Here is a 21,036-nt window from a genome sequence, read left to right as displayed (position 1 = left end):
AGAAAGGTTTGCATAAACTTTCATCTAATCTCGAAAGATCAGAGAAATGTGGAAGATTTGAAAAGAACTTGGGTTTTTGCCTTTTTTCTTCCACGAATCATCTCATGACCCCTCAGACTGAAGTGTTTGCAGTGAAAACATATTAGGGTATTCTCCCTGCAGCAGCAGAAGATGAACTCTGAAGGAATACCCCAGCTGGTGGTGAAAAGGCTGCAAAAGCAGACTTCATGGAGAACAGAACACATGGCATCTATCCAGTGATACGGTGAGATGACATTTAAGTAACCTGCAGATCACCAGTTATGATATTATACAATGATTATATGCCATCAACGCTCACTCTTTTATTTATTTTTTCATTTTTTTTGGGGGGGGGGGGGGGGGGGGGTGTCACGATTTATACTGACCAATGACAGCGGGCCTTTTAAAATTCGGGCCAAAGCAATGTGGTCTCTGATTGGCGGAGAGCTGCGGGCCGCGGAACGGAGCGGACCCCGCAGCTGTTCCTTCAAGACGCCGGATCCTCCACAGCGTTCAGGTCAGTGAAGTCCTTTAAATCCGCTTTAAACCGCCAGGTATCTGGCAGCAGATCAGCTAGGACTGCCGCAGCTTTACACACGTCCGTCAGAGACGTGAAAGTACCTCTTCAGTATGCCTGTGTTGTCGTTCCGGTGAATGTTCACATCAACAGCATGTTCAGACTGTGATGTGACTGCAATCGGAAAACAGTCTGAATTTGTCCATAACATCCACGGATCGCTTGTGTTTAGTTATGAAGCTTCATGTGTCATTAGACATTCTGGAGAACTTTTTTTTTTTTTTTTTTTGGTCTGACCTTTATCTCTATCTTCTTGGCATGAAACTGCCCTGCAAACTGACGCCAATGTTAGTCAATATATTAGAGTATATAATCTCCTCATGAGATTATCACGTGGTTCCTCCCTAATGTGTCCGTCTGACCAAACCTGAAACCCGCCCTCCTCAGCACATCCCCGAGGGAGCTGGAGCTGCACGTTGAGGACATGTTAACCCAATGCATGCAATACAAAGTATAACAGCGAACTTGGCCACACCCAGCCAGAGGTCTGAAACGATTTCCTATACATTAGTTATGGTGACGGACTTCTCACATTAATCTATTTTTGTTGTTGTTTTGTTTTTTAATGATAGACGTAGTTTTGCCTCATGTTCATTTTCCGCCATTATTTTCTTTTACATGGACACAATAATAGCTAGACCTTATATGCAGGCCCACGTGCTCTTCTTGACCCTTTTATGTGTTAGTTTTGTACCAGTTGTGAGACCGTCCTTTAAACTACGGTGCAATCACCAGAGAAACACACATTAATCGGATCAAAGTTTGATATTGGCTCAGATTAGATGCAGACAACAGGAAGTCTTGAGTTTGCGGGTGCTTTGGTGACGGAGGGGTGTAGCATCCATCTCCTGTGTACGTTGGAGGGAGCTCTGAAGTTTGAGTGTGTTCATTCATACTGAAAGAAAATGGGAAATGTCTTTCAACAGGAATCCGTGGAATGAAGAGTGAGTGTTGTGGTGTGATTATTCGTTTCAAGCTATTTTTTTAAAGCATTTCTTAAAAAACTAAGTAATAATCTTTACTCCATGTAGTGCAGTCGCATGACAGACGTGGCCAGAAGGAAAGTGAGCTCAATCATGTGTTGTTTTTTTTTTGTCTGTGAGCACAGAGGTATTTTTTATTGGAGCAAACAGAAGGACACTTTATGGTCAATAGGCTCATTGTCACTCTGCTTTAATTGTTTGAGAACAACACTATCAAACTGTTTCTGTTTGAGATTTGATAGCATACAAACAAGCAGGCTAGATGGCGTTGGCACAACAATCAAGAGAATGCCGATGTTAGGCCTTTAACAGCAGGAATGTCACTTCATTCCTGCCCACTTTATGCTCCTGTCCAAACTGAGTTTATAGGGTCATTTGAGAATAGTAAAAAAAAAAAGTATCTGGCTTTATAAGGGTTCACCTACTCACTTTGCCAAGCCAAAACATTATGATTCCAGTGACTCTGACCTCTGAGAGATCACGTTGATTTTCTTTGCATTATGTGATATCAAAGTGCGTGACTTTATGAATAAGTAAAGTGAAGTGGTTAAAAAAAAAAAAAAAAAAAAACGGACAAACAAAGACACTTTAGGGTGATGTGATGCATTTTGTTTTGCTTGTATTCTCTGATGATTTGTTGACTAAAAGTCTGACCAAGAAAGTTTAATCAAGAAAATAACTGTTGGAGGGGATAAAACTATTCCCCAAAAACTTCAATAATTTCCATAAATAAAACAGGAAAGAAACAGTAAACACAGTGTAATGGAGTTCTTCCACTTTAATGTAAACCATTAAAAGCCCCTAAGCGAACGAGCATGAAATAGAATTTCTGTCACGCCTTTGAATTTGATTTGCGCTGCCAGATTTCAGAAGAACTTGAAAATGACTATGTGTTTTCTTTGAACTGCAGTGAAGAGGTCATGTGCCCTGATTCAGGATTGGCAGCAGTTGACGGGCGTGTGACCTTTGTTCAATTCAACAAATCCCATCCTCCACTCTCCCTCCCTGTGCATTTCGCCACTCTGTGACCATGTGACCAGGAGTGTGCAGTTTCATCACGAGGGGCAGGGTCGGGGTGCGAGCAGGTCAGGACCTACAGTTGTTTTGTGCAAGGTCAGACTTTTTTTCTTTCTTTCTTTTTTTTTCTAAAACCGTGGTTAAATGGGAGATGGACATGAGCCAGGTCTGGTTATAATTGGTGAGAGACTGAAGTCGTGTGAGCTTCAACGAACAACCAACACTTGTGTACTCACAAGCAAGTTGTTGCTGCATGTCAGTCCAGTCCTTCATGTTCTCCTGGTCACAACTTGCCTTTAGATTGTGGTCATCTACCATCCTCAAAAAAAAAAAAAAAGGGGAGGGGGGGCATCGTCTTTATTCTAAACTTCTGAAAACTGATGTTATTGGTTTGTCAGATGAATATATTGACTCGTGTTTCTCCCTTCCCTTGGGGATATTATACTATGTATAAAACAGTTCATTTGTCAGTGAACCGTTTGGCAGCAGGACTGAAGCAGATCCAAGAGCCTTTATCTCCTCATGGTCACATTGGGCAATAATTTTTATAATAAAATAGTGATTTACAAGTAGGTGAAAATGCTAGAGTTTTGTGCAGGCATGGTTAGACGACATCATTTGGTGGGACAAAGTGGCTGAGAAGGAGCTGAAACCAGCCCCAAGTTACTTCCTGTTTCATTTGTTTCATTAGTCAACGTCAGTGCTGGTTGCTGATATATGACAAAGGTGCGTAACATTAATGCTGAAGAAACTAAGACCAGACCCTGAATGCGTGTGTTTGAAGGCTCCATGTGTTAAGGGGTCTGTTTAAAATTATCTGATCTGATGCTTAACAGCCTGGCTAATTATCAGCAAAGTGTCACAGTTTGTGTTTTTTTTTTTTTTTTTAAAGAGAAACATGAGAACTCAAGTGTGAGTGACCACTCTCTATTTTTTTTCTTGTAACTTGTTGGCTGTGGTTTCACAATTACTTTTCTGAAAATCACCTGTCTGCAGGCTGCTCTGGAGCTGTCTGCAGCCTAATCTTCAATCTGTTGTGTGTCAAATGAACTAGTTGGCCTCTCCTCCTCTTTTTTCCAGTGTCGTGTGTGTTCTTGGGCATGGGGTGACTGGAGAGCTGGCTCAGCCATTGGCTTGTCATCTTCCCAGGCCAAGTATGGAGAGTAGAGAGGGGCAGGGGGTGGCAGTACCTTTTGCCTCAAACATTTCTGAGCTGAGCATGACATCAATGTCATGTGCCCGCTGATCGCCTTCTGACTGAGACATACATAGAAAATCTATAATCACAACATATTACCGTTATAATTTTATTTTTTTTTTTTCACATTTATAACATCACACACAACACATGTCAAAACTAAATGATTTTAGAGAACAGAATGTGTTAATATGACCAAATTGTAGAACCACATAATCAGAATGATTTAACACAGAAAAAAGTTCTTACATGACCAATTAGATTTTTAATGAGTGATTCACAGGATTAATCAGGTTAAGTGTCTCAGTCGGGGTCAGCAATATGATGACATTTGCCATGTCTGGTTTGTATTTACCTCATTGCAGGTAATATCTGTTGCTTAATATTTCTCCATTGTTGGAAATGTTACAACTCTATGATCAGGACGGCACTGAGGTGTTTTTCTTTTTTATTTTATTTTATTTTTTTTTTTTTAATGAAGCACATAGATTTCTCAGGTTTCTCGTTGAATTTACTGGATTGTTCAAAACCTGATTTGACATTTCTAACATAACACTGACATCATGATATACAATGATATGTGCGAATACAGGGTTTTGATTAATATAATCCAGCATCATGATTCAGCATTGCAAAACATTACTCCTTTATTCCACTTAGTTCACTCAGTCCTCAGCCTCAGAAGGAAATGTCTGAATCCACATAGAATACATGTCCTCACATTTTCCACTTTTCATTTGTCTCCTCAGTTGAAAATGTAGGAAGATGAGCTGTAGATTGGCTCAACTGTATTTAACTAGAAATTGTCCACCCCAGACTCAAAAGAATCTGTGTGTTTGTCAGTGTGGCACTCACATGCTGAGGGATAATGATATATACTGTAAACAAAGGGATTTCTCAATATTCCTATCATGTGAAATACACACTTTTTTTTTAATCATTTGAGTGAAATTCTTTGTTCGACTAGTTTCAGGAATTTGGATGCTCAGCAACATAAGAAGTGCACACACTGTGTCCAGATAATGTGTGATAAGGTGTTGGTCATTCAGTCCTGATAAAAAAGATGATTAAAATGCTTGAATCACTCAGATCTGTTCCATCTGATGTTGTCTTTTACTCAGGACAGACGTTTGTGTTCAGATATTTTTTTATCAAGTATCAGATTAATATCAGTATCAATCTAATCCATGAACAGCTCTCTGAATGGCTGGTGGTTTCTCGCGTGTGTGTGTGTGTGTGTGTGTCTGTGTATGTGTGTGTGTGTGTGTGTCTGTGTCTGTGTCTGTTTGAAAGGGGCGTGTTTCTGCTATTAATAGTTGTGAGAACCTCTGAGGTCTATTAGAGGTCAGTGTGATTCCTTTTCTAATAGCAACTGCTGCAGCACAGGGCTAAACTGCACGTCTTCTCCAGTTTTGGACAGAGTCTCTTCCTTCCTCATAGAAACACTGTGAGTTGAGCGATTATTTTATTGCAGTTCAGCGATAATCTTAAGAAAAATCCCCTTTAACTGCTTATAAAACTGTCCAGGAGAGGACATAGAAGTGGTCTGATAATTGGTGGTCTTTCATTGAGGCTAATAGGGACACTATCCGCCACATAACATTGTAGCATTGAGTGAAATATAATGTAATTATTTATTACATTATATTTTATTATTTTATTTAATTTTGTTATCAAGGAAAACCTAATCACCCCTGATTAATCCGGCTAGTACTTTTTCTTTCGATGCCTGAATGCAAATAAACTAATTTAAAGATTTACAATGACCTTATTTGAGCACAGTTTCTTCTATTGAACTTGTAATTGTAGGTTATTGAAATGTAATTGGCACCTTGTCTATTGTGCTTGTTCCCAGCTGGCACCAGGCCCATATGTCATGGGCTCAGTGCTCATAATAGAAGTAGGTGAGAAGTCATTTCTTACCTCTGTGGTGGCTGCTCACTTATTCATTCACCTACAGGACTGTTTCCTTCTAATCTAGAGGTCAAATGAATAGCACATTCAGCCACACAGTCTAATATTAAACATTAAGTGTCGAGAAGGTAAATTATTGATTAATATATTTCCATATTTTGATATGACTGAAAAGTCATTGCTAATTCAAAGATTTATTTCCTGCCCCATTCAGATGATTGAATTACGGATTACAATTCAGATTTTATTTCCACTTGCATTTGACTGTTGCATTAATTTTAGCAGAACAGAGTCATATAAATATATCTGGCACTTTGAAGGCAGAGGTCTAAGCACAGTTAGAGTACAGTAACTTCCCTCCACAAATGAGCTTTTTATCAGCTTGCGCAGTGTGAGCATAGTGTCTGTAGCCACCTCCTTATCATTCCCTCTGAAGCTTGTGATCTGAAAATGTGTTTGGAGTCACATTTCCTGCCTGCGTCTTTGTTTCTAAGTGCACAGCTGTTGAACAGGAACGCATCTTACGATTGTATACGTCGTCTGTGGAAGTGCCTACCAAAAGCAACAGCAGGCAAAGACATGTTGTTTTCAATTGATTTGAAAATGTTCTGTTTTATGCATTTTAAAAATCTTTTAGAAATTAAGGAAATGTTCTTTTCTGATTCAAGAACCTAGATTTGTCTCTTTTCTTTAGTTATACCAGGTTTTTTTATTTATTTATTTATTTTTTTTTCTTTTTTCTCTAATGTAGAACATCAAAAGCTAAAGATCAGACCTTAAAGTTTCTTGATTCACCATGACTGCTTCATATTGGATCTTTAAATTAAGGCATCAGCTCACAGGGGTACCAAATGAAATCAGATTTGTGATAGAAATTTGTGATAACTCTATTTGGCAAACCTGGAAGTGGCAGAAGCCAAATAATCCTTGAATTGGGTAGCAATTTTTGAAGTGTTGCTGGATTGCAGTTTAGAAAAGTTAAAAGGCTTGAGGCACATCACGAATTGTAATTTTTTTTTTTTTTTTTTTTACTAAACCTTTACTCTGAATATTTATTTTACTTTGATTTCAGGAAAAGAGATATGTAGATATTCATATTGTAGCTTTTAACCAAATAAGCTCAAATTGAGTTTACCAAAAAAAAAAAAAAACCTCATAGTTTAGAGTAGTAAATGGTAGTATATGGTAATAGTGTAGAGCCTGTTACTCTGAGTGGGACCATTATGCTTTTTCTTCTGTTGGAGCGGGTTTCATGTCTGCATGTCTAAAACAAGAGACCCATTGATCCACAGATAAAATACAATCCTGCCACACCACCACATCCTGAGGGAGGTCAAAGCATTTTTCTCAATTATCCCCTTACATGGATGACAATTTTGTGATGAAGGCACAATTTTATTTATTTATTTTATGTTGTTTTGAGATTACATTTACAAATATGCAGAAAAGGTGCAGAATAAATATTGAAAGTTGAATTTCCCCCTCTCTGGTGTCCTACAGGGTCAGTACGGAACAGCCATGCAGGCTCAGGAGGTCCTGAGACAGCTGCGCATTCCCGAGCTGGATGACGTCCGGCAGTACATGCGCGGCATGCCCACCAATGCGCTCATGGGCATGGGTGCTTTCGCTGCCATCACTACCTACTGGTTTGCCACCCGGCCAAAAGCCCTTAAACCTCCCTGTGACCTCAGTCTGCAGTCAGTGGAAATACCGGTAGGTGATCTGTAATATTAAATGTCCTAAATACAGCAAACAATAACCTGTTATGTTACGTGTGTGTGTGTTAGAGGACAAGAGCTAGACAGCAGGATGTCAGGGAGATCTTCTCCAGGAACTGAATTACAGCTGAGGATGGTGCAGTTCTTCAGAAGGCTCTGAAAACCACTCTCATCACATTTAAGGAAATGTTAAAAAAAAATTTCAGTTTCTTTTCATTTAAAGGAGACTGTGCTGATAAATATGTTTTAGCGTTTGCTGCTTGGCGCAAATTTCTAGTAAGACTTCCTTTGCGACATTTTGTTTTTAGTTGATGAATGATTAACCAAATCAGTTATTAGTCAAGATAAGAAGACTTATTTAGTCTTATTTAGTAGCAAAATGAATTGCAAACTTATTAACTTGAACTGTACCGTTACCAACATTTTTAACTGCACAACCTAGCGTTGATTCCCATGTGTAGCTAAGAACTGATCTGAAGGACCAATAACATAGTTCTAAACTAATTCATATATACATTTATATGAATGTATTAACGCCTAATAAAGCTACTTAAAAACTGCTTATAAAAGCTGCAATTAATCTTTATTTTTATTTTCAATAAATGTCAAAAAGAAATGCTTTCTGAAGTTTCTGATAGTGAGGGATTCTTATAAACAAAATTATTTATATAACCATGAATGCAGTCAGCGTTTGCCAGGCACAAACCACAGGATCCAGTTGATGTTCATGCTTAACCTCATAACCTTCAGATTTTTGTCCTTAAAGGGCGGAGAACGCGCACGAAGATCTGTACTTAACGACAGCAACATGAACATGACGCACTACTACGATGACACACACACTATGTATGAGGTGTTCAAGCGAGGGCTCCGAGTTTCAAGTGAGTGCTGAGCTTGTTTGGGTTAAATATGAGAGTCTCTGAATATAAACATGCACAATTGTAATGCAAGCTTCATCTACTCCTGCAGATAACGGACCTTGTCTAGGATCCAGAAAACCAAACCAGCCGTATGAGTGGCAGACTTACAAAGAGGTGAGATGTGGACCACGTGAATATAAATCCAGCATTTTACTTCTTTACAATACACAAATGGACCATAGTTTTTGTTTTGCCCATGTAGGTGTCAGATAGAGCCGAGAACATTGGCTCTGCGCTCCTACATCAAGGACACTCTCATTTAGACGACAAGTTAATTGGTATTTTTGCCCAGAACAGGCCAGAGGTAAATTAAGTTCTACTGGATTTTCACCTTTTACACACTTTTGGGGGGAAAAGTAAATGTGGGGATGGGTACATAAGGCAAGTTGAACTCTATAATTGAAATAAAATGCATTGCTTGAAAAGTTGAAGAATTTATTGGGTATTTTTACTGGCAATGTTAATCTGTTTTCTTCTTCTGTCTCACAGTGGACCATTTCAGAGCTGGCCTGCTACACTTACTCCCTGGTACCAGTGCCACTGTACGACACACTTGGCACGGAGGCTATAGGCTACATCATCGACAAAGGTACACAAACAGGCATGCATCAATCACACACCAACTGCAGTGCTATCAATTTCTGTGCTTTGGATCAAGGACACCAGGGCAAATTGAGAGAATAATTGGGCAGTTCCTGTTTTTCAGCTGCCATCTCAACTGTGATCTGCGATGTGCCCGAAAAGGCTCAGATGGTTTTGGATTGTGTCAACGGGAAAGGCCCAACAGTGAAGACAATAGTACTGATGGAAGCGTTTGATGGCGACCTGGTGTCCCGTGGACAGGAGTGTGGCATTGAGATCCTGAGTTTGAAGGACTTCGAGGTCTGAACAAAACCTTATCTTCACATCTTTGTGAAAAATTCCTCACATCAAATCAAATTTATGTATGTAGCGCCAAATCATAACAAAGATAATTCTACTGAGCTTATTTGCAATCAAGAGATGTTTGGGCAAACTAGCTGTGTTCACTTGTGTTCTAGCTAGAACTAAATGGAAATTAGTCCTTACTGCGTGATTATTATCAGCACTTCTGGCTGACATGCTATAATTCACTGTGTGTTTTGTGTATTTTCCAGACCTTGGGTAAAGCAAACCACCAGGCCCCAGTGGTGAGTAGGAACACTTCATTTGACCCATCGATTAAACCAAAAAAAGATCTTGAGCTAGGAGCTTTTACAGTATTTGTGACCAACAACCAATTAGATTTCGCATTTGGCTTAATTCACACTCACAAACAGTCCTAATGACTTCATGTGCGTTAGTGGAGATCTGTGCTCTGATTGCAGCCTCCAAAACCAGAGGACCTCGCTGTTATCTGCTTTACATCTGGAACAACAGGTAATTCCACAAATTGGTCTGGATTGTTCATGTTTGAATTAATTATTTTCAGATAACGTGAAATCATCATTCTTATTTGCTTTTCAGGAAACCCAAAAGGTGCAATGATTACTCACAGAAATATAATCTCCAACTCCTCAGCTTTCATTAAAATAACGGAGGTAAACACACAGTTCAACTGCTCATCCTCAAGATGAAGTGAATCATATTTTCTAATTATGATAATGATAATGATTACAGTTCTCTTTTCTTCTCCTTCAGAAATATGGATTTGCACTCTTTTGTCATTTAAACAAGGACATTTCCATTTGCCCGAACTCTCATTCAGATCCAATTTATTTATATAGTAAATCATAACAGTTCCAAAATTCCATCAAGGCCCTTCACATATATTAAAGCATCCTCAAAACCTTTCTTGAGAGTGCTGCTGTCATTCAAATAGGAGGAGAGTCAACTTCAGTTATCATTGCATGCTCACAGAATTAAGCTTTAGAGGCAACAGAGTGACATGTAGACTATTTTTGCCCCAATCTTTGTCTCCGGCAACATGGAAAGGAAGCCCCCTTATCTTGCTGGAGGTGGTTATAGCCTGCAGACAAGAAACGGGGCTAAAAATATTACTTGAACTTATTACTGCTAATATTATTGTGTATATATATCTACAGTATGTTTATATATCTGTGTCTACAGTCCATCTCACGTTCATAAAGTCTGGTTCAAATAAGATATGAGCATCGTTTGTTTGAAGGGTTTGCTGAAGCTCTAAAATCTAAAGTTTGACTCTCTTTGACTTTTACATTCCGGCCCTCCTCTTCATCCCCCTCTCATCCAGGGCTCACTGAAGCCCACTCCTAAAGATGTGGTCATCTCCTTCCTCCCTTTGGCCCATATGTTTGAGAGGGTGGTTGAGGTACAGCACGCCGCACTTGACCTGCATATGTGCATGTGTTTTGTTCTGTGTGTCTTCTGCAGGTACACTGCATGCTGAACTGCCACGATATTCATGAATCCTATCTCCCCCTAGCTCACATGTTTGAGAGGGTTGTGCAGGTATGCTAATGGACTTATTTACCTTCAGATGTGATGTTAAGAATGGCTCATTTTTAACTTGACCACGACAGCTCTGGTAACATTTCTATACATTTTGAATGAAAACAGTAATACAACAGTTAAAAAGTGCTGTTCAATCACATATCACACTCTTAGACTTGTTAACTTTGAGTAGATGATTTCATATTTTTCATTCAAATCTTTGTTCATTTTTGATTTGTCAACTCATACATGTGTGCTATATTGTGTTGAGACACATTAAACAAGTTACATGTTTATGTAGAAAAAGAATATTCATACCATTCAAAGAGAGAAATTAAATGTGCCTGGTGTCAGTAGTGAAGCTTTAGCTATGAAGTCAGTGCCCGTCAAAGTGTGCAGATGTGTGAAACTATGTGTTATGGCAGGAAACACATAGTTAAACTGAAAGTTTCTATTCTGGCATTTGTTTTTCACACGTGTTTGAGCATATGTCCTACTTGAGCATGAAGGTAACAGAAAGCCTGAGAATCTGAAGTCAACATTTTGCCTGGATAACCAATAAAATGTAGCGTAACACTAACACCCCCTTTTGGCGGAAACTTTACACTGATTGGATGAACCACTCTCTCTTGGTCAGGCTGTCATCCTCGTCCATGGAGCTCGAATCGGTTACTTTCAAGGGGACATTCGACTTTTAATGGACGACTTGAAAACACTGAAACCAACAGTCTTCCCTGTTGTCCCCCGTCTCCTCAACCGTATGTTCGACAAGGTCAGACTCACTTTCTCGTCAGGTTTTATTTATGTGTTCACTGTTGTAGTTCCATGTCCGTGGCTTGCTGCCTCTGTTTCATGCTTAATATAAAATAGTTCTCTATTTTAAAATGAACTTCAGGTGTTCAGCCAAGCCAACACACCAATGAAGAAATGGCTGCTGGATTTTGCCTTCAGAAGGAAGGAAGCAGAGCTGAAAAATGGTGTGGTGAGAAAGGACAGCATGTGGGACAAACTCATCTTCAAAAAAGTACAGGTAAACGTGACATGTTCTTTACACAATCACAAACAAAAACAACTCTGTTAGTTATAACACATCACTCATATTTACACATCTTTAATTGGGTAGGCCAGCCTGGGCGGTCGTGTGAGACTTGTGATTACAGGAGCAGCACCAGTATCCCCAACTATCCTGACGTTCCTGCGAGCTGCTCTTGGCTGTCAGGTGAGCCACATTGATGCACAGGTTTTACCTTTTATTGAGCAGTTTTTATGTATATGAAATGGATGTCATTTTTTTTTTTTTTTTTTGGGGGGGGGGGGGGGGGGGGGGCACAGTTTTATGAAGGCTATGGTCAAACTGAATGTACAGCTGGGTGCAGCATATCAATGCCTGGAGACTGGACAGCAGGTACAACATCCACTTTAACTTCTCCCTTCCTCACATTTTTCAACTATGATACTGAGCTGTGTCTTCAGGTCACGTTGGGCCTCCTCTGCCCTGTAATACTGTCAAACTGGTGGATGTGGCAGAAATGAATTATCTGGCAGCCAATGGAGAAGGAGAGGTGAGGAATCATTACATGACCACAAGGATATTCCATAAGGAATATTTATTTAATGTTATTGTAGAACAAATTCACTATTGTAGAATTTCACTTACAGGATGATGTAGTTTTAGGGTAGCGTTAGAAAAAGACATTTGATCATTCTCTTAATTATTTAAAAAAAAGAAAAGAAAGAAAATGAAAGAGTAACTCATTGGATTCCTTTTCACTGAATAGTGTCAGGGCAGAGTTCGGACCTCAGTAGGGAAAAGCACTTTACATAACAGGACCATAAGAGATCTTTCTGACAGCTAGGAAGGCAATCGACTGCTTCACCTGGACTAAGGCCAGACTGCTCAGACCTGTGCAGGCTTATCCCTATTTGAATAAATTAAAGAAATGGGACAGGAGTACTCAGAAATTTTGCAATTTAATCACTTGTCACAAAGGAGTTGAGCAAGTTAAATGATGGAAAACATAAGTCAAACTAAGATGATTAATTTCCAGATATTTAACATAATTTTTACTTGTTATCTCTGTCAATCTAGGTGTGTGTCAAAGGACCAAATGTGTTCCAGGGTTATCTGAAAGACCCTGAGAAAACTGCCGAGGCAATCGACAAGGATGGATGGCTGCACACTGGAGACATTGGGAAATGGCTTCCTGTAAGAAAAACAGGCTCAGTGGAAAGTGCCACCTAAAATTCTCATTATGATTAAGTCAAGTGGCATCCTGACTTTTCTCATCTGGTGTGTGGCAGAATGGCAGTCTGAAGATTATTGACAGAAAGAAGCACATTTTCAAGCTGGCACAGGGAGAATACATTGCCCCAGAGAAAATAGAGATTGTCTATAACTGCAGTGATCCAGTGGCACAGATATTTGTACATGGTGATAGCTTACAGGTCAGTAAGCAACCATCTTGTGTTAAAGAAATTACATACATTTTTTTCATATTTTGCTTTTTTGATAGTTTGCAGTGTTTCATAGTCATGTTATCTGTGTTGTATTTTTAAAGGCATGCCTGGTGGGGATTGTGGTGGCTGACCCAGACTTCCTGCCTATTTGGGCCAAGAAAAAGGGAATTGAAGGATCCTACTCTGAATTGTGCAAAAGCAAGGTGAGGTTTATTTAATGCAGCAATCTCAACATACTCTGTTAATGCCTAACGTGGTTTTGTTTGCCTGTAGGAGGTGAAGAATGCTATCCTGGAGGACATCCTGACGCTGGGCAAAGAAGCTGGGCTAAAGTCTTTCGAACAGGTGACTGCTGCCCGTTGTTTGACGTCAAAGCACTAACCCCTCCCACTCCTCTTTTTTTTTTTTTTTGATCGCTTGGTGGGGGGGCAAAAATACCATATTCACATTTTAATGATTGTAGAATCCAATAGTAAACAGGAGAGCTTGGGTTTTTGACTGTTGAATTTCAATAACACAGTAATACATGACAGTCTAATATAAAAAATTATTACTTCCCCCTCCTGGTCTTTTTCTCCTCTGCAGGTGAAAGATATTGCCTTACACTCAGAAATGTTCTCTGTTCAGAACGGGCTCCTGACACCCACTCTGAAGGTGAAGAGGGCTGAGCTTCGAAACCACTTCAGAGAGCAGATTGATGAACTTTATGCCAAAATTAAGATCTAAACTTGGCTCAAGGAGTAATGTACGTAGGTGTCAATCACTAAGTGCACAGTAATGAAGAGGATTTGCTTTGACTTTTCTGCAAGTGATGCTCTTCAAACATTTGGAGCTTTAAAAATTTAACTGGATAATAAATCTCACATTTGAAGAATCAAGACCACTTCAGTTAATGATTCTACAGCTGAATTGTCCCTGCTGTCATTTGCTAATTAGCGATGAGTCCTCAAGAGTGAGCTAAAAAGGGGATGTTACCTGCTCTAGCCTTAACTGTCAATATCTCTGAAGTTCCAGCCGTTGCCGTTTTTGTCAGGTTAAATTTTTGGCCATGCTCTAAGTATGCTTTTACAACAGTGACAAATATTGCCTATTTATATACCAGACTATTTAATGTTTTGGTTGTCTATTGAAGCTGATATTTATGTACCATTAAAGGTGTAAATAGTGTATTTGCTGAAAGAAAAATGTATGAAGAGTTTTGTGCCTGATATTCTCTATATTGTTAAATCCCTGCATTCCCATGTTTCTCAGTGCTGTGGGCTAAAGGACTGAAAAACCTGTTCTAGTGCACACGTGAGTTTAGCCTTTTGAGAATCACCTTGCTTGACAGATATTCTGTACTAGCTCCAGTTTGAGTGTTTTTTTTATTTTCTTTTAACATTGTTTGGAAAATATTGAACATTGCAGTATTCATGCAGTCCCTAATTTAAAATTTTAGTGCCACAAACTGCAGAATAAGAAAGTGCATTATACCGTTTGTGCGATATACAAGTGTCCAAGGGAAATATTTGCTAATGCTGACATAACATTTCATATGAAAGAGCCAGCTTTTAAAATTCGATTTCATTGTTTAGCCTTGTGAGAAACTGCACATCAGTCATTTAACACAGGCTTGGTTTGAAGCCAGATTTTTTAATAAACAGCAACAGTAAACATTTAATCACGCCAAGGATAAAGGGCAACAGTGCAGCTTTTTTGCTGGAGTACAGTATCTATATTTGTGAATGGAGACAGCATCAAATAAAAACTTTCTTCCATAATTGTGTTAAGTTAGTCTTTACTAAATGCTAAATATTTTTGATAGAGGGTTAGGGTTAGGCCATTGTTTTGGGATGCAGAAAGCATGTTTTGTTCCAATTGCCAATAAAGGGCATTAATACATTGGTTGGTATTACTTCACTTTAAGTCCCCATATTCAAGTTTAAAACAGTCAATAAATGCTTTATAACATGACAATATAGTTGTTATAGATGTAATAATTTGTATTTGTCAGTGATTATAAAATCTTGCATTGCATTTTAATTTCACTTAATTGTCATGTATTATCTGTTAATAAAGCAGCTTCCATCGTGGCTAACGGTGTTGGCTGTTAAAAAAAATACATTCTAAAACCATTTCTGACATGTAATTATACTTCGTATAAATGGAGGACTTGGAGAAATGGAGTAAAGTGTTGACAAGAATGCTATTGTGCAGCCAGTGCAAGACACCATTACCTTCTACTGGGAATCAAACTCCGACATGCAACTGAGCAGAAGCTGATCAGATATCTCCGTGCTGGTTTGCTCAAAGTTGTCCAAACTCTCTAAATAGTCCTGATCATCCTGTCCATCTCCCCAGACATCAGCAGATTCTTCTTCTGGACACACAGAACTCTGTGGGGCCTGGTTCACTGCCTGGCTGGACTCAATACTGCCATCATCATCCATTAAGTAAGCCTGGTCCTCCTCATCCTGTTGGAGAACAGGCAACATGATGATAAGCTACTGGATGTTGTGATAAAGACTCATTATAGACAGAATTCAGCTCAGTCAGTAAAACTAAGGTAAACCAACCAGTGCCATGATGTAGCTGACACAGATCTCCTGCGGCAGTGGGTAACCTGTGACAGGAGAAAAGCTGTTCTGAGACAAGTTGCTATTTATTACTTCACAGACAGATTACATGCACTTGGGTTATTTCAGATCTATAAAAAGCCCGCCTATTAGGTCACGACATACTTGAAGATCTAAAGTTCCTGCAGTCGGGGTCATGACACCTCTGATACCACACTTCTTCTTTGAGATCCACAACAATCCTGCAGAGGAAGATCAGACCAAATAAGGCCAATTGAGTTGCTCACACAAACATAGACCATGAGGCATTTAACATACTTTACATACATAATGTTGTTACTCTTGTGGAACCTTTCCACATTTTCACACCAGCGGTATTTGCCAATGTCGTACACAAGTAGTTGTTCTGCAACAAAGTAGTTCCATCGTCTAATGGCTGTAAACATAAGAGATACGGCAGTTATTGTACACACTAGTAAATGTAAAGACACACACACACTCAGCAACTTATCGCATGGCAATAGCAACATATACGATGACAAGGAGTTGGGCGATGTATGAGAAGAGAGAAAAAAAGATATTTCACAATATTTTGGAGCACATGTCAAAATCATTATATTTCCATTTGCTCATAACAATGTGTAGAGGAGGATAAGACACTTCCTCAGTTGCAAGAATAATTCTTCCAGTTTATCAGATCACTGTGAACTGATCTTTGGGCTTCAGATTTATTGTCAGGCTAAAAAGATGTTGTGACAAATATTTTTTCTGATATTTTGTAAGAAAAAAAGACTTAGTGCCTAACTGAGCAAAAATAATCAGCATATTAATCAACAATGAAAAGAAAATTTGTTGCTGCCCTATGTCCCAATATAATTATACAAATATTTTGAAAATGGCACATCCTGTACACGCTTCAAGACTTACTTCCTCGTATTCCATCCTTTCTGACCAACTTTTGTACAAAGTTGTCCACTTCCTGATGAGGGGATATCAGGTAGCCAGAGAGCGAACCTGCAAGTAATGTGGGGGGAAAAAAAAAAGTTATATAAATTCTGAAATTTGAACAAATGATAATAAATTAAATTTGTGTTTAACTATTAGAGTAAAATGTTGATACACTTACTGACATATAAAACAATAGGTGCATTTGCATAATGCAAAGAGAAGCTTTTGGTGTCACTCCTGTCTTACTTTGATTTTGAGAGGAGCCCTGCTGACAATTAGGACCGCAGATCTCAGATTTCTTTGATTCTGGGATGTCGCAGGTAAGAATCCTCTGACCTGTGAAGCTGGTGATATACAGAAATAAGCTTTAATGTGGTTATTTAATGACAGCAATATTTACACCAGACAGAAAAATCTTCAAGATTAGCTGTTGTACCTCACATTACAAACCAAGGACGCCAAGAATAAACTTTCCTCCACAGAGATCCCCCTCTTGGGCTTGCAAATGAATTGGTTGTCATCTGCCACAGTGAACACAGCATTCTTTCCCACTTTTGAGGATTTGTAAAGGCGGAAATTTCTGTTCTTGGTGTAAACCCCTGCATTGTAGCCATTGCAGTTAATATTCATACCAACATCCTTGAAAGTGTGTGTTTCTAGAGCAAGGTAAGATTTAAGCTTGCCATTTCTCTCACCAAGATCAACAAAGAGACTGTCTTGGCCATCCTTGTTTTTCACCTTGAGGAAGCTTAAGTCAATCTCTTCCTGCTTCAGTCTCTTGGTTTGTGGACTTTCAGCCTCCTCACCTGTTGGTGCTGCCTTCCCCTCAGGACCAGCCGGTGGTCTGCTGTCAGGAAATTTTTGAGTTACAAGTTAGATATAGTGATGACATACAGCAGTTAAAATAATAAGTTGACACAGTTCTTATATACAAACCATGTTTCATTGTTTTCTGCCAGCAAATTCACACAGGCATTCAGACAACTTCCACTTTTTGCTTTTCTCAAGTCTGGTTTCAGAATTGTGTGGATAAACCTACCTAAAAGAAAGATAATCAGTCAAAATGTATGAATAAATTAGATATGGGAAAAGAGAGCAAAATTGTTTATCCTCTCTATGTAACACTTAACCTACCAACATGTATGTTGTCTTTGAAAGCAGCATTTGGAAGATTGAAGATGAGATGTTGACTGAACTTATCTTCTGTGCTGGAGTCAAGCCTCAGGACATTTTTTGGGGAACATTCAATCCTATAAACCTCCATTATCTTTTCACAGACATACTTTCAACAAACAAAACAGACCATTTATTTCCTTAATGTAAGAAAGTAACAGAAGATACTTCACATTTATAATATTGATCAAAATGATCATCCCATGTATGAGCTTCAGGTTTTATTGTATAAAATAGAATCACTATTTTTCCTAAAACTTTTTAAACCACCTAAAATATATCCCATGTTGTGCCTTTTCCCATTTTCATATATCATACAAAACAAGGCGTCAAGAAGTTACCTTGGGCTCAAAGAATCAAGAATGGCATTTTCATGATTTTCAGACATTCTACAGAAAATAGACGATTAATTATTATAGAAATCCAAAGATGAATTAATAACTAAACTTGAAGTTGTAGCTAATAAGTGGACTTTTACATGACACTGTTTGTCTTGCTGATGAACTCAGTAGGAACTGAATCATTATATTTGACTATCATGCTACTCAAGTTTAAAAAAAAAAAAAAAAAAAGCAGTAGAAAGATAAATTGTAGGTGAAGACACAAAAAGGCGCCTTACCTGGATGAGAGATGACACCATAGTTTTCCCATCAGCTCCTTTGTTGGAGGGTTTGTGGAACTCCAAGTCAAAGTAAAGCTTACAAACAGCACCCTCTGGGATCACCTCATAGCAGTGCATCAAGGACCGAGTGTAAATCCTGAAAAATACAAAGAAATAAATCACCCCGCCCCCAATCAATATGAAAGAAGACTCTCCCCATTTGCAACGTAAGGACAATATTTACCTGTAGTAATGCCACAACTCACAGTAACTGGTAACCAAATAGATCCTCTGACCTACTGATGTGTTTTCTTTTTCAAGAGCAAAAACATGAACTGCCTAGAGAAAGTGTTACAAATGAAAAATATAAAAGTTTTTTCCTGATTTAACAGAAATCGATCTTATCAGCAGGATGAAAGATCGGTGATACAGACTATACTGAGTTACCTCTTTGCAGCGCTGAGAGAAGCTGATAGCCAGACTTTGACGAGGGAAGAGCTTCCAGATGGAGGAAGGCTGGCATGGCAGCAGTCGAGGTTTGTAGCGTGTGGCCATAGGATTGAGCTGGAAAGACTGAGCAAGCAGCTCAACCTTCTTCACGCGGTCCCTCCACTTGCTCATCTTCAAAATGCTTGTTAACCACCTTAACAAGATCCTGTAATGTACCTACAGGGCAGCTTATGTGCCCTGTGTGAGGACAGAAATCAGCTGTGGTTTCATTCTTCCTCCTGAAAAAAATATAAAAACAAATTGCTCTCTGTTTTTAGTCTAAAGTCTCTGATATAATAAATGAGGTGAGGAGGATTTTAAAAGCAGCACAATCACTAAAATGACCTCAGTCAGATAAATATATCTCAATAATAAAGTAGCCTGTGTTTTCTATCCAACCTTTTAACGCCTTTTACATAATCAGTGTCCGGGAGCTGTGTGTCTGTTATACACAGCACAGTAAAATATTCACTAATTTTCACTTTAACAATCAACACAATGTATTCTGTCTACACAATTTACAGCAATGGGTTTTAGATACTGTCTGCTTTTGAAGTAAATGAAATAGTTTTACTAAGTTCATTTTTAGAGCTGGCTTCTTCAGCTGGGCCCCAGACTTTAATAGCGTGAAAGAAAACGTGCTGAGACGTCAACTCGGCTGTCAGAGTTAATTTCTCAGCATTGACATTACTAAAAACGGTATCATGTAGACTTTGTTGGGCAAAACTCACCATTGGATGATAAAACAGTCCAATTAGGTTAGATAAACTATGTTTATGTTAAAACTGACTAAACAGAAATAAAACCACACAGTCGTTGCCTCGGCTTTTCTATTTGGCGCGTACGGAACCGGAAGTAGTTCTGTTTCCGCTCTTAAAGCGGCGTCACCTGTTTGTGTAAAACAGTAATATTCGTTTCGTCTTTTCCTTCCTTAAAATTATATAGAGATAGATTTAGATGTAGATAAAACGTAATCAACTGTTGTTTTTTTATGTAAAGGACACCTTCTGTGCCAGTTTATTGACTTAACACGATCAAGACTTCCGGATCATTGCTTTTCAAAATAAAAGCCTACCGCACTTTAAATTATGTATTTGTGCAGGGATGAAAAAAATATATATAAATAAAAATATCTAAACATTAATTGCTGTAGGACAATTGTTTTAGAAAGTTTTCCAGAGAGGATTTCAGACATAATCTAATGGTTGGATAAAAGGAAAAGAAATGCATTGATACAAGTAAACTGTCATTATCATTTATCATGAAACCAAAAATATGTATTCCATCCTTCATTCATCTTCTACTTCTTTTTCTGTTTCTGGGTCACGGGGGTGCTCAATCCAATCCCATTTCACACTGGGTGAGGGTGGGGTACATCCTGGACAGGTCACCAGTCCATCTAAGGGCCAACACACAGACAGACAGAGACCAACAACCACTTACCCTCACACTCAGACCTATGGTCAATTTAGAGTCACCAGTTAACCCAAACATGATGTCCTTGGACGGTGAGAGGAAACCGGAGTAGCCAGAGTCAACTCACACAGGCACGGGGATAACATGCAAACTCTGCACTGAAAGGCCCCAGGCTGGGAACCAAACTCGCTACCTTCTTATTGTGAGGCTCTAACCACTGCATCAAACAAAAAATAAATGGATAAATAAACTCATGTCATGTCATTTCATCTTTAAATGAGGCAGTACAGACAACAACTGCTTTGGTTGGACATGGCATTTTCACTCAGTTAACTCTGGAAGATGCCTACCTCTTTCATTTGGACTCCAACTGAAAGCATATTTAAGAGTGACTCTAATGGCCACTTTGAAAAGGGAACAATAAATGATGATATGAGTATAGAGGGGTTTTCACCTATAGGTCATACAAACACTTATATTCATTATTTGTTTATAAAACAGCCCCAACTTAATGTCTACTAGCGTTATGCATTTAATTTTGTGATAACTGCAGTTATAATATGTTATAGACCATTTATTATCTCATGCTCATCAAGAGACTTCAAGTGCTACCAAAAGT

At 38.8% G+C, this 21,036-nt stretch overlaps 2 protein-coding genes across 7 annotated transcripts; one reads left to right on the top strand and one right to left on the bottom strand.

Annotated features, from left to right (window-relative positions):
* Positions 1 to 461: 461 nt before the first annotated feature.
* Positions 462 to 14,995, top strand: acsl1a (acyl-CoA synthetase long chain family member 1a). 6 transcript variants are annotated; one of them, XM_029508366.1, is made up of 22 exons: positions 462 to 538; positions 2,492 to 2,666; positions 7,211 to 7,423; positions 8,195 to 8,309; positions 8,398 to 8,462; positions 8,551 to 8,652; positions 8,838 to 8,937; positions 9,055 to 9,230; positions 9,485 to 9,517; positions 9,695 to 9,746; positions 9,834 to 9,907; positions 10,719 to 10,796; positions 11,416 to 11,550; positions 11,674 to 11,808; positions 11,902 to 11,997; positions 12,111 to 12,183; positions 12,252 to 12,340; positions 12,868 to 12,984; positions 13,080 to 13,223; positions 13,337 to 13,438; positions 13,509 to 13,580; positions 13,821 to 14,995. In XM_029508366.1, exons 3-22 carry the CDS (start codon positions 7,229 to 7,231, stop codon positions 13,959 to 13,961), a joined length of 2,094 nt encoding a protein of 697 aa, XP_029364226.1. In that variant the 5' UTR covers positions 462 to 538; positions 2,492 to 2,666; positions 7,211 to 7,228; the 3' UTR covers positions 13,962 to 14,995. The 6 variants fall into 6 exon arrangements, with proteins under 6 accessions (XP_029364226.1, XP_029364143.1, XP_029364476.1 ...); XM_029508283.1 differs by having other exon boundaries at positions 2,492 to 2,694; XM_029508616.1 differs by lacking the exon at positions 10,719 to 10,796 and adding an exon at positions 10,579 to 10,656 and having other exon boundaries at positions 2,492 to 2,694.
* On the bottom strand, positions 14,677 to 19,851 carry primpol (primase and polymerase (DNA-directed)). The gene is made up of 14 exons (XM_029508824.1): positions 19,733 to 19,851; positions 18,960 to 19,240; positions 18,757 to 18,851; positions 18,531 to 18,669; positions 17,873 to 18,020; positions 17,675 to 17,777; positions 17,434 to 17,585; positions 17,175 to 17,337; positions 16,985 to 17,082; positions 16,718 to 16,804; positions 16,118 to 16,226; positions 15,956 to 16,032; positions 15,791 to 15,837; positions 14,677 to 15,688 (listed from the first exon to the last, which is right to left on the bottom strand). Exons 2-14 carry the CDS (start codon positions 19,131 to 19,133, stop codon positions 15,455 to 15,457), a joined length of 1,626 nt encoding a protein of 541 aa, XP_029364684.1. The 5' UTR covers positions 19,134 to 19,240; positions 19,733 to 19,851; the 3' UTR covers positions 14,677 to 15,454.
* Between the last annotated feature and the right edge of the window lie 1,185 nt (positions 19,852 to 21,036).

The sequence above is a fragment of the Echeneis naucrates genome, chromosome 1 (assembly GCF_900963305.1).
Source record: "Echeneis naucrates chromosome 1, fEcheNa1.1, whole genome shotgun sequence".
In the NCBI taxonomy this organism is placed as follows: Eukaryota; Metazoa; Chordata; class Actinopteri; order Carangiformes; family Echeneidae; genus Echeneis; species Echeneis naucrates.
The sequence above is the reverse complement of the archived record's forward strand: the minus strand, read 5'-3'. Positions and strand labels throughout refer to the sequence as shown.